The sequence below is a fragment of the Gambusia affinis genome, linkage group LG07 (genome assembly GCF_019740435.1).
Source record: "Gambusia affinis linkage group LG07, SWU_Gaff_1.0, whole genome shotgun sequence".
Classification (NCBI taxonomy): domain Eukaryota; kingdom Metazoa; phylum Chordata; class Actinopteri; order Cyprinodontiformes; family Poeciliidae; genus Gambusia; species Gambusia affinis.
The window spans coordinates 27,106,380-27,124,203 of NC_057874.1; the positions used below are offsets into that span (position 1 = coordinate 27,106,380).

The following is a 17,824-nucleotide window of genomic DNA, read 5'->3' on the forward strand; positions in this document are numbered from 1 at the left end:
TACTATGTTCAGATGAGACCAAAGCAAACAACTTTAGCCTATTTGCAAAATGCTGCATTATTCTGAACACAGCATTCCTGTAAAAACATTAATGCCGAGTGGCATCATGTTGTTGGGATGTTTTTATTCAGTAGCAACAGTGAAGCTGGTCAGAGCTGATGGAAGAATAGACAGAGCTTAATGGAGTGGTTTAGATTATAGCATAATCATACATTGGAAAGTTCCAGTCAAAATCTAAATCTAAAGGAGAAACTTGAAAATAAATCTTCTCAGAGGTACTCCATCATGTTTGACTACAGTTTTCTGTGTAAAATTTTCAATCTCTAACCATCTACTGCAGATCGTCTTTTCTGTTTCTTTACTTCATTCTATGTTGGACTTTGTTAGCAGTCTTCTTCTCTTGACTCTTTGATGTGCTGAGAGTAAGACAAAGAGCCAGGCAGCTTTTCACCAAGGAGTCTAATGGTCTCAAGTTTACTCCGGGAACAACGCTGAAGATCTCTTCGGTTGAGCCCCTACAAGTTAAAGTACAACATTTTTGTTTTTTATAGTATAATAATAAATTACACCAATAAGCAACACCATTTTGGTATAGACGGGAAAAACAACACTGCATTTCCTCAGCTTGGTCAACCCATATTTTAGCTTTAACAGAGTCTCCAGTTTGATATATTTGCTATCACAGTTAAAGCAATTGGTCGACCGGGTTTGGAAGCAATCCTCAGAGACTCTCCTCACAATCCACCGGATCTGAGAATCCGCTGAGATGCTCTAACAAGGCAGGGTGGTTTGGCTGGAAATGTCTTAAACTGCTGCTTCTACAATTAATACATCTTCTAAGGGAAAAAAGATGAAAACATAATAATATGGTAACATAGTGAGTGTGAGACTTGCACTAATTAATGTTTTTTTTTGCAATTGCCTACATGAACTTAAAGTCACATAATTTTCCCTCTGCATGTTTCCTAATGAGTTCTCCCACAAATCAGACATTACATTCCCTTTAATCACAGCAGGGGCTTATAAATGAGTAAATCTTCCATGTTTATTTTGCATGTGGCACCACCATAACCTTCTTTGAATGTGTTTCATCATCTACATGTTTGTAATTGTTTTATCAGACAGCAGAGGCAGATAGAGCATTTAAAGTTGTGGATATATTTAGTTAGCACCAAGTCTGAGCAGATCAGAAGGAGTCCTGAAACAATTACAACAGTTTGCAAACTTTGATCTGGTTGATGTCAAACACGAAGCAAAAACTGAACAAAACATGGCAGAAAATGAAGTAATGTGTCATTTTGAGCAGGTTGCAACTGAATCCTCATTCTCAGCACTTAACAACGTCTGATGACATTTAATGGGCTTCCAGATTTTACATGAGCTTTTTCATTCCAAGTGAGTGATGGAGCTTATCTTTAATAAGCCTCCCGACAGGTTTAATATCAAACAGCTGAATGCAGGGCTCGCACTTTAAACAAACGGAAGGCCAAATCACTCAGGCCCAAATCTGAAGGCTAATACAACATCTTCTAGGGGTATCAGACGTGACTGCATGACAATAATTAATCTTCTTAATGAGCTGAAAGTAAAGTGGAGCCCAGAGGAGCTGCCGCAGCCTTATCAATGACAAACGGCTGGGCTTTCTAATTGCACCGCAAGATCTGACAGGATAAATTTGCACCAGAAACGTGACTGATATGACACGCGGACGGGAATGACTGCGAAGACGGAAACAAGCTGTAGAGAAAGATCAAAAATTCATTTCAGCACCGTTTAGATCCAGAAATATAGGACACATGAAGAATTACAGGGTCAAAAGCGACTATTTTTAGGTGAGAATAATTTTAATTTGACCAGAGGTTCTGAAAACAACATGACTATGATGTACTAATTTATTTTTAATCTGTAAGAAATAAATCTTGAAATGATGCTTCTCCAATACTTTTCCAATTAAATCACAGATTTAACTTTTGTTTTCCTTTTCTGTCAAACACAAATGTTTCATTAGATTAACAAAATGCATTTTTCAAATGGTAATGTCATTTATTCAGAGGGAAAAGCTACCCAAACCATCCTACCTGTATGAAAAAGTAATCAAATACCACTCCAGAAAAATCCTCAATAAGATGTAATCTGCATTTTTAAACTTAATTCAATTCCATTTGAGCCTTTCTGACAACAGGAATTAGGCAAAGATCTTACAAAGAGTCATAACTTAAAGATTTTCAGGAACAGATGAAACATATTTGTCTGAAAAGGTTTTTAAAAAACAATTTTTATAAGGGTAGTATTATATATTTCTCAGGCACATTATGCCATTTTATAACACAATCAAGTAAATTTGCTTCTTTCAGTTGCTATAAAAAATGGCGGCTGCAGGAGTTATTAGGTTTGTGGGCGATTGCTTTTTCATATTGTGCCAGGTGGGTTTGGATAAATTTTATGCCCTAATGAATTCAATCATGATTTAAAAAACAAGCATTTTGCATTTACTGCAAAAATTGCATTCATGGTTTTGCTGCCAACTATATTGAGTTGTAGGATTCACAGAGAGTGAAAACAAAAAGAAAAGATGCACTCACACCTGCAGATTCATTCAGACCTGCTGACTTCTGGAGTGCGTTCATAATAAATGACAAAACGTGGCTCGCCACACAGAGAGATGGTGAATGAGGAGTGTAATATCTGTGGAGAAGTTGATAATATGATAACAGGATTAAGAGGGAATTACTTCTTCTTTGTGTAAGAGTGCATGTTCGGTGGCAGCAGACAGCAAGATTAAACCAACAGATATGGGGGAAACAAATTTCCTAAAAACCACAAACATCAGAGATTCCCAGCACAAGAAGAGCCCCCTCTGTGCAGCACGCATGCAGCCGCCTGCAGGGATTATCTGAGGGCGTCCCGGCATTTTAAAAAAGGCCAGACAGTTTGGGACAGATCCCATTATAGGAGCATCTGCTTGTTATACCATCCTGAGATTGGCTGTGTGTCAGCCGCCAAGGTGAGAGCTAAAAGAGGAGGATCAGTCATCTTTGATTGTGATGTCGGGGAGGGAAAGAGGGCACCTAATGATTTAACCTCATTCAGAGAAGAGCGATGCTGTTGCCAGGATTTCTGAATCTGCCAACATGAGAAACCAAGCAATTAAGACCCTAGAGACAGCAGCAAAAGTCATGTTAATCCCTAATTTCTTGTGAGGATTTTCAGTTTGTGTGAACTCCTATCACCTCCCACACAACCTCCCCCCCACCCTGCTTTGCCTGTGGAGTCTTATCAGGATGCAGCAAGCATCTCCTGCAGGATTTCTGTCACTGGCAGGCAGCTCTCCTGTATCCTGACCCTCTTCACAATTTTCTGAGCTGCAGGCTGTCACGGCGACAAAGACACAAATGCCAGCAGGAAATGAACGCCTTCGCTCTTTATTTCTTAATTAATTTGTCTTCTCGGCAGGTACAGCACAAAATCATAAAACCATTAGTGGGTAAAAGTCACATTTCGCACATTAAACACAGTCAAGTCTTCAGCAGACAAAAGAGATTCTTTATGTGAAGTTTTAAGCTTGTGTGGCTACCAGCAGAGGCTTCTCGTGTGAACTAATAAAAAATGAATGTTCTCTCACTTCTGATGAGCAACACCAAATGTGTGCCTCCTCCGCTAAAAGAAATCATGAAAGAATTATAAGGCAAAACGACCACTCTCCTCCTCGGATGACCCACGGCGTGGACCGGTGCACCTCAGATTCAGCAGCAAACACAATTTTTGTTTCCAATATTCACAAAATCATGCATCACAAAAAAGAAAAAAAAAAATCTGCTACATGTGCACCAGTTGGCAGCACCAGCTGTACCATAACAAAAACGAGATGTCACCCAGAATTTTGAGCTGCTGGTTGATTGACGGTCTTGATTAAACTTAAACTGGCAGTGGAAGATATTTGCCATCCGTCCTTTTGTCATCTAACTACTGAAAGTGTAATTATGCTTTAACGGCATGAATTGGAAAAAACACCAACATTGTGGCTTGCAGCGTTTCAAATGAATGGTTGACAGAGATAAGCAATATCTTGCTTGGTACCACATTCCTGCCCTTAAACGCTTCTTTCCCTTAATGCTGACTTATTTTAAAAGATAGTGTTGGGTAAGGCAACACTTCAGATTACACGATTAGAGGTAGCCCCTGATGACGCTTAATCTGATTTTCCAAGAGCTACTTTAAAAATGAATGTTCACACTCTATTTGGTGATGAAAAATACATTATTTTGCCTCTGTTCCCTCAAGCATATAAATGCTTCTGAAAGTATATTTGCTACTGAGAAGAAATCCTCCCAAGACAAATTTCAAAAATGGTAGTTACATTTTATTTATGCATCAATAACTAAATAGACAGGCCTCTAAACCTGAATGCATTGAGACAGTCAGATGAAACTAAAGTTTGACATGAAAGAATGAAAAGAAAACTCAACAAAAATTAAAAAAAACATGACATATCAAGATTAGTACGTTTTCTTTTATATCACCTCTACGTACTTGCGATATTGTGCTTCAGTAAGACTTTTGCAACTAGAACACAGATACAGAAAATTCCTAACAGCCCTACAGAACCGCAAGTAATTCATGAATGAAAAGTTCAGAAAAGAACCAAAAGAAAAAAAAAATTCTTTTTTTTTTTTTTAAATCACCTCTCATCGAGGTCAATATAAGCATAAATGAAGATGAGCAAAGATTCTTCAACTCATCTGGCACATGTGAAGAAGTTAACATAAAAATTGACAGTTGCACAATTAAAGACTCATCTGGTTGGGCATTACGTTTGACACCCTACACACACACTTCACACACACACATAAGCAAAAACACAGAAATATAAGAGACGCATCATCTTCCTTTTACCTGCTTATCACTGAGGCAGACTTGGTAATTACAATGTAAATGTATATTTATATATTTATATATGTTTATTATATAAAGACATGAAAATCAACTAGAAGTAGAAATGAAAAGAAAGAAAAAAAAAAACATGCACTGGACAAGTACAAGCATGCATTACCATGATGATGAGACCTGAAATTTTCACCAGTACATTTTTCAAATGGTAGATGTTGCACCTGTACTGCTGTTGCGTTTCCCACCCATTCCCCATCAGCCATGAACAGAGATACATTCTCAAACCTTCCCTTGTGTTGCTACATGTACAGTGGAGTAAGCATTTTGAGGATCGTCACAGAAGCAGGTGGGGGAGGGGGCTAGTGTTGTTGCTGTGTCACACAGAGGCATGAAGGCTCTTTTCTGTTTGCGGTGAAATTACTGTACATTTTCCAGTAACCATGGATGCTTTTTCTTTTCTTTTTTTCCTTTATTCCTGTAAGAGAGTTTGTTGTTGTTGTTGTTGTTGGCAAACTTTCTCCACCAGTTTCTGTTGTGGCAGTATTCCAGAGGAAAAACACAAAAGAGTTTGGACCACTGCATGAAATGTTTCTCTAAAGATCAAAATATACTTCTTAATATTCAGGGCTCTCTCTTTACTTGGCCGCTGGATGGAAATCCTTTTTCGTGTTTAATTAATTTTTCTTTCTCAGTTTCTATGTAAAAAAATGCCTCTGTTTTTGTTCATTAGCATCAGCTCTTCACTGTCTGTGCATCAGAAAGTTTGTTGCTGTACGGTCGGCTTTGGTTGCATAACACGCACGGTGATGCTTTACTCAGGTCTGCTCAGCAGGTGAAGTCTTCAAAGTTGCCCTGGCCCGGATGGTGAGGTAGTATGTTTCCGGGATATGAAGTCGGCGTACGCAGGTTGTCACAAGGAGCCTGAAGAGAAAAAGACAGAGAAATTGGAATGGCAGCGAGAATGAAGCAGAAAGATGATTGGCTTTGAAGGAAAGGGAACATAAATGTGCAGACGGATGAGAAAATCTTGAAAGCGTCTTTGGAAAAAAAAAAAAGAAAAGACCAACAGGTTGGGTCGGGAGCGGCGAGATAATAGATTCCTGAGCAATACTTGGAAAAATAATGAAGGTGGATGGAGAGGGAGGACTACTAAGTGAGGCAGGAGCAGAGGAGGAGCGCCTTTCCACTTTTCTCTGCCTGCGCTCTGACTCACAATTAAAGTGAGCTGGTTTCATTTACACTTGGATACAAGTAAGCTGTCACAGCGTCTGAGGCTTTAATTCTGGCCTGTCCCTGCTGGTACTGTCCTGCTGCTTTCATTAAACCAGGGCCTCCTCTCCTTCGACTCCCTCTCAGTCTTCCCCTCATCCCAATTGCTTTTCTTTTCTTTGCACCGCTCTCTTTTAGCCTCTTTCAATCGTTTTTCCTCTATCTCACTCTCTCTCTCGCCAACAGCACCCTGACTGCCGGCAATTGAGGCCAGTAGAGACAAAGAATAAAGGAGCTAGCTCCTGTCAAAGCAATGCGGTCTGACACAGTCAAAGTACTCGGCAGCAGCCTATACTGACATGGTGTTTCACATCATCCAGGCTCAGCACAGCTCCCCGATCATTGCTGCTGCGGCCTTTGTGTTTCTTCTTCATGCATCTGCAAAGCTTGTACTTGATCACCTAAAACAACAACATAAAAAAAACAAAAAAACAACCAAGAATAGAGTTATTTTTTCTCTTCTTGCTTCTGGAAACCATCCAAATATTTTCCCGTTTTTATAACTAAAGCCCACGTTTAGATCAGGTGAGCTTGAATGATGGCATGCGTCTATAAATATGCCTTCCCTGTGGTAAAAAAAAAGGAAAGAAAAAAAACCCAGCTTCTTTTTCTTGTTTATCTCAAACTTTTATTTCACTAATTACTAGATCACACGTTGAGCGTCGGAGCTGATGGCAGGTGTTATTTTACCTCGTACAGGTAGTCAAACAGCTCAAGAACGGTGAGGATACTGGCGCCTATGAAGAGACCCATCTGACCTCCGATATCGCCTGAAAAGAAAAGTGAGAAAGCCTTTAAACTAGATGGAAATCATTTCTCCGTATTCATGAGCTCCAGCTTTAATCTGTACGGCTGAATGACGAGAGAGGCAACAGAAAACACAGATGTTTGCAAATCTGCAGATGAAAAGCGAACAATAGATTAAAGAGGCAGTTTTTGCATTTCCAGGGACCTGAACACCTATTATAAAAATGCATACATTGGCTCTGCCTTCATGTCAGATGAAAAGCGTCTGTCAGACGGCACATTGCATGTTATCCTTTCTCAAGAAAACACTTGACAGCCATTTCCTTACCCAGAAGGCCTGCCAGTTCGTAGGCTTTCTTTTGTTCAATGGTTTCATAGTTCAGCGCCTCAAAGTAGATATCCAAAACCAGAATGTTATCACTGCAAACAGAAAGGGAAGAATACAAGTGTGAAAGGCAGGCATTCAGTCGTCAACATTTTACACATGCTTCTCTCGGACCGTCAACAAAGAGGATGGTTGACTCCAATTTTTGCACAGACCAAAGCAAATGTGTCGTGCTGAGCGGATGACCTGCCATAGCAAACTAATTTTCCCTCAGCGGACCTGATCATCGTGGTGTACAGAGGAAATGATTACAGTTGTTTGATTTCAGCGGAAAGAAAATCAAAAGGGATTAGCTTAAGGGTCCAAGGCAAAACAGAGAAATATTTTTCTCCTTTGAGTTCGCTCTCCTTGGGGGAAGACAAACCCCAAAGACTTTTAGATCAAAACCGCTTCGAAGGTTTTAAAAATTCTTCAGTAGCTATCCTACTTTATTCAATCTGAGCAAAGTAAAAAATTAATTTCTTTGAAAAGATCCGGTGAAGCCAATGGCTGACTTTACATTGCAAAATTTAACAGAAAGATGTTGATGTAGATAAAACAACAAATATTTATATTGAATTGTGTTGCCAAACTGCGTTGATTTTACTAAGAGCACAAGCTCTATGAAAAACACTGAAAACATGCCTATAGTAGAAACTAGATATTTATGTAAGACGTATAAAACAACAGTTGTGTATATTTCTCTGACTGCCTAACATTAAATATAGCTGAAGTTTTCCTGTTTTAGTTCAATTAAGGTTACAAAATGACTCCTGTTTGCCAAATTCCAAAATGATGAAGTATATATTTTACAGCAATAGTTTGTTTTGCTTTAGAATCTCAGGATTTTCTTGAGTGCAACAGAGACTTTGTAGATTATAGCTTTTGTAAAACGTCTGTATGTAATAACTGCAGAATATTCCATGTTTGGGTTGCATTGGCTTTCCTTCACAGCAGATTAGGAAAGAGCCCTCTGTCTCTAGGATCTTTAAATGGAGTCAAATGTTTGTGGCAAATTTGAAAAACCTCATTTCATTGTGAAGGCAAGCATGGCCCTGGTCTTTTTTTTTTTTTGTGCAAAGTTTGGGCACATCTTTGCAGAATCCTATAAGTTCTTGTACTTTACAGTCACAATAACTCGGTGCTGCAGTTTTCTAAAGATGTTCAAGAGATCTTGTTAAACTTTTTGAACTGCAATATGAGGCTCTCTGAATAGACAAACCTCTTTGGGACTACTTATGAAATACAATTAGAATGCAGTATTGTAATAGTTTGAATTAGGCCACATTTCAGCTAATCTTGATGCCATTAATTGAACTAAAATCTTTTAGCTTCTTTGCCGTCGGGGTCAGAGTCCACTTGTTTTCCCCCGGGGTTGGATTGCATTGGTTCTTATTAAAACTATTTAATTAATGTTAAAGAAAATGCAGCCCTGTACAAGAGCTGGAACCAATTGCTGTGCTATTATGTAACAAAACATGTTTTTCCTCCATTAATTTAGGCCCAGCTTTTAAAGGTTTATTCACTACATTCACATTAATCCTAAAACTATAATTGTACCTAATTTCATGCTTTCGGATTTGACGTCTTGTAAATTTAAAACTTCACAGACGCCAAACTCTCACAAGCTCCAATAGCCTCTGGAGTATAGGCAGCCTATCCCTAGTCGAATATCATTGAGGTTTTTATTTTACTTCTGACAGTTTTTCTGGTTTTTTCCGTCTGTTTCCCTCTGGTCGGTAGGTCTCCTGTGTGAGGTGTCACCCTGATGTAAAAGCGATGCTTCCTCACTGACAGCGAGTAACCTGAACCACGCCTGATCAGAGCTGCTGTCAAACAGCGGACCAAAGCTTTCGCCTAGCTGAGCCTCCTTCTCTGTGAGGTTCCCGACAGTCAAACTTCACACTCTTCAGTTTCACACCACCAAGCACAGAGCAGGCTGGATATCAAAAACCCTTCCACAAATGTTCATTTCTTGGGAATGTGGCCACTTGTTAAACAAACCGTCCTCTGGGAATGGAGAAACTTTCTCTCTTTAGTCGCACTCTGGCTACATGTGCTACAGTAATTATCTAACCCTCAACAGCGTGGAGTGATGAATAAAAGATTCAGCTATGAGTGTACCCACTTCTCATTTTCTTGAACTTTCTTTTAATCTTTTTGGTATATTCTATTTGAAAATAAAACACTCTCTACTTGACTAGCTAATCATCTGAAAATCTCACTTGGAGCTCTTTACCATACTTCAAAAATTAAAAGAAAAACTTTAAAGCTTTAAAAAGTCAACCTAAGTAAGTAATCTAAGGGAATCGTCAACTTCAAAAGAAACATATTCTGCCATGCAGAAAAAGAAAATTAATATCCAACCATTTTGTTGAGAGACTGTGCAAAAATAACACCTTTTAGATAATTAAAACAAAATTATACTGCACATTGTGCTGTCCTAACAGTGTATTTTATGCTGTTCTTTTCTTTCTATAAACATCAGTTTGTATTATTTTGTTCTTGTGAATCCCCAAAACAATTTTCTAACGCTGCTTGTTCTGTGTAATCTTTATTAAACTGCAGATATGCAGCTCCTTTGGGACAGAGGTGGATTGATGTTTGTTGATATTCAATATGCACACCTTTGTTGCTCAATAATGTCTTGATGTTGGACTCACCAATGTTATCATTTTTCAATGGGTGAGCTCTCTTGAGTTGCAGGTAATTGTTTTGAGACTCACTAACAGCGGACCCGAAGTTATTGTTTTTGGGTAGTTAACTTTTGGAGGGTTACAGCATCTTTCTTTGTCTTCCAGTTCTTCATTCTTTGTTTTGAGGTCAAATCTTTTCAGAGAATATTGAGTATAACTGTCTAGCTGGATAAGCATCCAAACTTAGGCTTATGTCTTTACATTTTGATACTTTTTTTTTTTTTTTTTTTTTTTTTTTGTTGTGTATCTTTTATTTGTTTATCAGGAGATCAGACATACATTGATATTACATACATTTTGCAAAGCTTACATGACTTCTCCGATTTTTTGTTTTCTTTTTTAAACAGTTTTTTTCCCCCCCCTTTCCTCTTGCTTCTGCCATTTTGATACATTTTACATTGTTGAATGATGATTCATTTATTTATTGAGCCCTTAACAATAACTAAGGTAACTAATTGTAAAAAAATCACACAAAAATAAAAAGACCCTGTAAAATTAACCATAGAAATAAGGGAAAATGCCACTATGCCACATGGTATAAAATGTCTGTCTCAAAAATAAGTCTTTGTCTGAGATTCAAGGATCACAGGTCTTTGTTAGCTTTATTCATGGGAAATCTAGTAAAAGGTCATTCAATTATCTCAGGAATCTCCCATGTACATAAAAACTTGAAAGTTCAGATAAATAAAATGCTGCAAGACGAGTATGAGCTTTAAAAACAATCTTTGAACAACCTGGTTCAGTGATTGTGACAAAAAAAGGAAAAGGACATGAGGATATAATATTTACATGTTTATTTTAATGGAAAAAAATTAATCCTGTGAAAAATGAAGTTATATTAACCAAACAAGACTAAACCAGTCAAGCAAAGAAAGCCAGAAACCAAAACCAGGATGTCAAGTGAGGTGAGAAAAAGATCCAATATTCCCTCTGTGCAACAAAAGCACCTGAGACTTTTATATAAGGATGAAGGAGAAACTCAGGTGTTTTTTAATCAGCGTAACTGCTGCATTGTAAAATTTTAAAGTCAATTCTAAAATGGAAAGAAAGCCAATGTTAAGAGGATAAAACTGGGCCGGGCTGAGGGAAAAGAGAAGGGGACCAAGAATACAGCCCTGTGACACTCCATAAAAAGAGGATTGCTGGAGGAGAATAAATTATTGTTCAGGACACAAAATATTCTATCTGTCAGGTGGGAGGTAAGCCAACTCAGTACTATGGATACCAACAGTGTTTTAAAAAAATCGAAAGCTGCTGTAAAATCCAAGAGCACCAGAACAATAAGACGCTTATAACTGTCAACAGATGAAGCAAGCCGAGCTGGAAACAAATCTTTTACAGTCACATTAAAGGAGAATCAAAGTCTGAGCTACACAAAACTTCTGCCAAATAAAATGTGAACTCACTGAAGGATGTTCAGTGATTTCATTCTTCATGACTTCTTAAAGGTCAATGATTTTATTAACCGCATCAGAGTAAAGCAGAGTAATCACATGCACAGGGCTGAACGACATGGCTGAAAATATCAATGTCATATCAGTCAATATTGATAATTATTTCTTAGTTCTTTTGCTTTAAATATCTGAAATACTAAGTGGTGCCAAAGTGGTGACATTTCCTGTTTTAGAAGAGAAAACTAATTTTCCATTATCACTCCACTCTCTTCTTATTTTTAAGCAGTTATGAGACACGCTGGTGGAACACAAAACTGTTTCTGTTTTACTTAACAGGTTGTTGCTAGGCACCCAATGAGTGAGTTCATTGATGCCACCCACCTTGCTTATTTAGCAAAAGATTTTCCTCAAACTCCATCCAGAGCATGTGCAGTTCTGAATGAGAGTTCACTTTAATCATTGAACATTCGACTGGACATATTTTGTTACTGATATTCATCACGTATCTACTGCGATGTATATTTTTACAGATTTATTGCCCAACTCTTTTTATTCAACTTCACACCTTGAGTTGGTGGAACTGAAACACCAGAAGTAACACTAAGAGATGCAACACACTTTATGAAACTAGATCATCAAAACTTCTCAAAAGAGTAATTAAATTGTGATATTGAATATTCCAGAGAAGTTAAAGGCAATTTAAAACTCATCTAAGATCAATTTTTGAAGCAGCCTCTCAGACAGCAGAATAAAATTGCCCTGAACATAATCAAAATGATAATAAGGCAAACAGGATAAACATCACAGCGAATAAAAAAGTACTACTTACGCAATGTACTGCTCCGTCTTGTTGAATTTCTTGGCAAGGTACTTGGCCGACGCCTTGCTGGGTATCTTCACAAAGGACAGCTCTTTGCCATATCGAGTCATGTTGCATGGGGTCTCACACACACAGTAATCATTGTCCTTCTCAACAAGGAAATCTAAGAAAAACCAAAAAACAAAAATGATGGCGATAGATGGAGAGAGAAGAGGAAGGCAAAACAGACAGAGATCCAAAAAGAGAAGACAGGGACGGATTAATTTATCATCATTCCAGCGTGACAAACAAAATGCCAGCTGAGTGAGAGGCGTCAAAGTAGAGGCGACCTCTGAGACCTTTAAAAGAATATAAAAAAATGGGACAGACGCATGCTGACAGAGCAAGAGGGACAGCAGGGCAACGTGCGAGGTGATGCCATGAAAGAGTGCGAGATTGCAAGTCTGTAAGAAAACAAGCAGCAGACATGAAAGGCCTGAGAGGTTTTAGCTGGTGGTGAGGCAGAAAAGGAAAGCTTCAGTGGTACCATCATGCTGAAGGAACACTATTATCTGTTATCGGGTTGGATCAAGAGCTCTGAACAGTGGGATACATAAATACACACATCATGCTGGTTTATCTTTTTACCCAAGGCAGGATCTGCACACTCCTTGTACTGCTCCGGGGTGCAGTACGGGGCATCTCCTAAGGACAGGCAGGGAAAAGAAAATGCAGCAACAGTGTGAAGGAAAGAAGAAAAGCTTTTAAAAATGGGTTAAACATTTGCTTTGAGTCATTACTTTTATTTTTCACAACTGGATACTGTCATAAAATGGATCTGGTATCCTAACTGATATCATTTATCACTGCTTAAAGTTTCTGTCAACATTGTTCCAATCTATGTCATTCTAGAAGTCCAGCCATTCATTTCAATCCATCAAAACAACACTGAATAAAGACCTGCCATGGTGCTGTGGACCAACAGGAAATTACTTCCCTGCTATTGGCAATAATTCATGGAGTTTTCCCTAAAAAGTACACATCTGACAGGAAGATTGGAGGACGATCAGGACCAGAACAAAAATCGGGGGGTGGAGGATTCTTATCTCGCTCCCTGTGGACTCATAATATTCAAACACACATCAAGGCAGCATATGACCTGGTGATCAGACAGGCAGATTGTCAGGTTGCTCTGTGACTGACAACAGAGATGTTAGATGAGAGGCAGGTGAGTGAGACTTAACAGAGTCCCAATCCAAATGTTTCCTCTGTGCCAAAGCCCCTCTTTTCAATTTGCTTTGTGAGATCTCACACTGTGATTAAATGTAAGAGGTAGACAGCAAACGCCAGCTTTAATCACTGCACAAACACAAAGGGAAAATGGTCGAGTTTTCCGATCCACTAGAGTGTGAAAGTATGTGATTTTCTAAGACCGCTGCCAGGAATGTGTTGGTTCCTCGAGTAAAACTGTCACCACCACTTCACACGGACACTTTTACAATAAGTTTACAAACAACAGCCACTCAGGCACTCTTCTGCTTGATAAATGCATTTGTAAGAAGCAGTGTGTGTGTGTGTGTGTGTGAAAGATACCGGGCATGTGAACCATCCTGCAATTGCAGTTCTCGACCAGGTATCGCGTCTCGCAGTCAATTCTGCAGGCAGTGATGCTGTAACTGCTGAAGAAGTCGGAGTCCATCACCGTGGACTTGCAGTCACCCCACGGTGGGGGCAGATAAGTCAGCTGAAAGATAAAGAGAAAATAAAAACCCTCTTTAGTCTCAAAGTGTTAAAAAAAATTCTTCCCTGCTTGTGTGATGATAATGCAGTCATTTGACCTTGTACTTCCTGTCAGGAAGATGAGAAACTTGTTACTCAGTCTGTAGCAGAGGCCATTTCCCAAAGGACAATGCACATCACACAGGTCATTTGCTGTATTAGACTCAGAGAATGAATCCCATTCTTACTTCATGGTGAATACATCTGTACAGTGATGGTTATTGTTGGAGCTGGTCTCCTACGCTCTCCTATTTCTAGTCTCCCTCTGGGCTCTCATCGTACCACTCTTCATAAGAAGCCCAGTAGCACCAGCTGTGTAGTAGAAAGTGTTCAGCTGTAGGAGTTTCAGTCTCCACAGCTCTTTAGTGGAGCAAAACCCCATGCACATTGAGTTTAAAGCAACAAGTTTTATGCAATTCTTATGCAACATTGGTAAATTACTCCCACAGACATTTGTCCAGGTTTGGTGGCAATCTTGCACAAAAGTCTACTGTGAGTAATTTCACACTGCCCTATATGTTTTATGCTTGACCCGAAAGTGTAATTATCACTCTCACTGCAGGTACATTCAGCAGATGCATATAATTTAACTGAAACCAGGTATTTACATACACTACAGCTATGTTTTCCACAGTCTAACATTAAAATCAGAATAAATCCCATTTTGATCCATTAAGATTACCAGTCTAATAATAATTACCATTATTGTTAGACTGGCGCTGTAAAAATGCATCAGATATATGAAATAATCATTTCATATCACTGATTATTTATTTGGATTTTGTTTTAAATAATGAAATCCTGCCAAACTGATGGAGTGACCTTTCTTGGTTAAGTCACAGTTTTCACTCCATGCCAATGTTTTTTATTTTTAAGCAGTCGTGAGGCATGGTGGCAAAACTTGAAACAGTTACTCAACAGGTTGTTGCTAGGCAACCAAAGAGTGCGTGAAAGAGTTGATGCCATCAACCTAGCTTAGCAGGCCATGAAAGTTTGAATGGTTTACGTTTTTCCTCTGCCTACATGTGGTTCTGGATCAGAGTTCAGTGAATATATATATATATATATATATATATATATATATATATATATATATATATATATATATATATATATATATATATATATATATATATATATATATATATATATATATAGCAGGATAGCTCAATAGATAAGTCAGCGGTTTTTCACCCGGGTTCGAATCCAGGTCGAAACCGGAAAAAGGGCGCTATCCTGTCTGGGTCCTTAGGCAAGATCCTTCGAGCTACAGCCTACCTCATAACATGAGAGACACAAAGAAGCAAGGAAACATGCGGCTCAGGCGTCGCCCGGCCAAACAAGGTCTCGTCAGGTGCTGGGGAACCAGAGCACCTTGATGATAAATGGGCTACTGGAACAACGAGGCGGACAACGGGCGGAAATGGGCAAGAGATGAAAACTTGGATCTGTTGGAATGCTTACTCAAGTAGCCCCGATCGGAGGGGCTATATGCAAAGACTGAGGGAGGAATGGTTACTTCGACATCCCCAGTCCACACTAAGTGCTAAACAGCTAGTAGCTCAGTGTTCCAACATCCGCAAACGGCAGCTGCTATCACAGCTTGAGATTGACGAAGTACAACACAAGCCTTCTGGCGAAAAGGAGGAACCTGGATGTCAGAGAGGGCGGGGCTTAACTACAAGCCCCCGCCCAGAGAGGGAGTATGCAGCCACAATGACGGAAACAGAGCTGAACGAGGCTGCAACGGACCTGAGAAATAGAATCATGGCAGGAATGACAGACAGACCTCCTCGGCGCCAATTACAACGGCTGAGTGAAATACCATCAGAAAGTCTCATTGAGAATGTGAATGCAGCAGTGAGAACAATCCCTACCAATACCATAACAGAAACTAACGAGCTGATTTACAACGCAGCATCAGTGATCCTTGAGCTGCTTGGCTATAAGAATAACAATAACAATAACAAATACCCACCATGGAAAAGACGGTTAGAGAGTAAAATCAAGGCAACAAGGAGGGAAGTGAGCCAACTATCAGAGCTCCATAAGGGAACAATGGGAACAATGAAAAGACCAATACCCGAGAAGTACAGCCAGATGCCCATACCTGAAGCACTCGAAACTGCCAAACAGAGGCTCCAAGCCTTGGCCAGCCGCCTAAAGAGATACACAAGGGAGAAGGAATCCAGAAGGATTAACAGGCTCTTCTCCACCCAACCAGCTAAAGTGTACTCTCAGTGGCAGGGGAATTACAAGGCTGGAGACCCACCAAGGCTGGAGACAGAACAATACTGGAAAAGCATATGGGAAAGGGAGGCGTCCCACAACAGCAATGCAAAGTGGCTGATCTCTCTACGAGATGACCACAGCAAACTCCCTGAGCAAAATCCGGTAACCATCACTGTGGCAGATGTCCAAGAAAGAGTCTCAGGTATGAAAAACTGGACAGCACCAGGGCCAGACAAGATCCATGCCTACTGGCTAAAGAAACTGACTGCCCTACATGAGCGACTGGCAGACCAAATGAACCAGCTGCTACAGAATGGGAACCACCCTGAATGGTTAACTGAAGGGCGCACAATCCTGATCCAGAAGGATCCAACAAAGGGCCCGGTCCCATCTAACTACCGACCAATAACCTGTCTCTCCACAACCTGGAAGCTCATGTCAGGCATCATAGCGGCTAAGATAAGCAAACACATGGATCAATACATGAGCACGACACAGAAGGGCATCGGGGTAAATAGCAGAGGAGCCAAACACCAACTCCTTGTAGACCACACAGTTGCCAGAGACTGCAAAACCCGACACACCAACCTGTGCACGGCTTGGATTGTTTACACGAAAGCCTATGACTCAATGCCACACACTTGGATCATCGAATGCTTAGAGATGTACAACATCAACAGGACCTTGAGAGCCTTCATTGCAAACTCAATGCGGATGTGGAAGACCACCCTTGAAGCCAACTGCAAGCCACTTGCACAAGTATCCATCAAATGTGGCATATACCAAGGAGATGCGCTGTCCCCGCTACTGTTCTGCATAGGCCTGAACCCCCTCAGCCAAATCATCAACAAGACTGGCTACGGATACCGACTCAAAAATGGAGCCAACATCAGCCACCTCCTCTACATGGATGACATCAAGCTGTACGCCAAGAGCGAGCGAGACATCGACTCACTGATCCACACCACCAGGATATACAGCACGGACATTGGGATGTCATTCGGACTAGAGAAGTGTGGTCGGATGGTTACAAAGAGAGGGAAGGTCATCCGCACAGAAGGGATCTCACTCCCAGAAGGAACAATAGCAGACATAGAGGAAGGTTACAAATACCTGGGAATATCACAAGCAAATGGCAACCTTGATGAGATCACAAGAAAAAGAGCCACAACCAAATACCTTCAACGAATAAGACAAGTCCTGAGAAGCCAGCTCAATGGCAAGAACAAGATCCGTGCAATAAACAGCTATGCCCTACCAGTAATCCGATACCCTGCAGGAATAATTAGCTGGCCAAAGGAGGAGATACAGGCCACAGATGTTAAGACCCGGAAACTACTAACAATGCATGGAGGGTTCCACCCCAAATCCAGCACCCTGAGACTCTACACGAACCGCAAAGAAGGAGGCAGAGGACTAGTGAGTGTGAGAACCACTATCCAAGACGAGACATCCAAGATCCATAGATACATCAGGGACAAAGCCTCAACAGACAATGTGCTCAGTGAATGTCTCAAACAATGGGGAACAGAAGCTGAGGTGCCGGAGGAACCATCATGGGAGGACAAGCCCCTGCATGGGATGTACCACCGGCAACAAATCAAGTGGCTGACATCAGAAAATCCTACCAATGGCTGGAAAAAGCTGGACTGAAGGA

The 17,824-nt window shown here is 40.1% G+C and overlaps 1 protein-coding gene across 4 annotated transcripts in view; it reads right to left on the reverse strand.

The window, feature by feature from the left end:
* Positions 1 to 3,401: 3,401 nt before the first annotated feature.
* asic1b (acid-sensing (proton-gated) ion channel 1b) overlaps positions 3,402 to 17,824 on the reverse strand; it is a 189,829-nt gene continuing 175,406 nt past the window's right edge. For all 4 annotated transcript variants that reach the window (XM_044121670.1, XM_044121671.1, XM_044121668.1 and 1 more), the window contains 7 exons: positions 13,750 to 13,900; positions 12,805 to 12,861; positions 12,187 to 12,340; positions 7,232 to 7,323; positions 6,847 to 6,926; positions 6,456 to 6,557; positions 3,402 to 5,808 (listed from right to left, as the gene is read on the reverse strand). In XM_044121670.1, the coding sequence (XP_043977605.1) occupies positions 5,713 to 5,808; positions 6,456 to 6,557; positions 6,847 to 6,926; positions 7,232 to 7,323; positions 12,187 to 12,340; positions 12,805 to 12,861; positions 13,750 to 13,900 (732 nt within the window). In that variant the 3' untranslated portion in view covers positions 3,402 to 5,712. The remainder of the gene's footprint in view (positions 5,809 to 6,455; positions 6,558 to 6,846; positions 6,927 to 7,231; positions 7,324 to 12,186; positions 12,341 to 12,804; positions 12,862 to 13,749; positions 13,901 to 17,824) is intronic.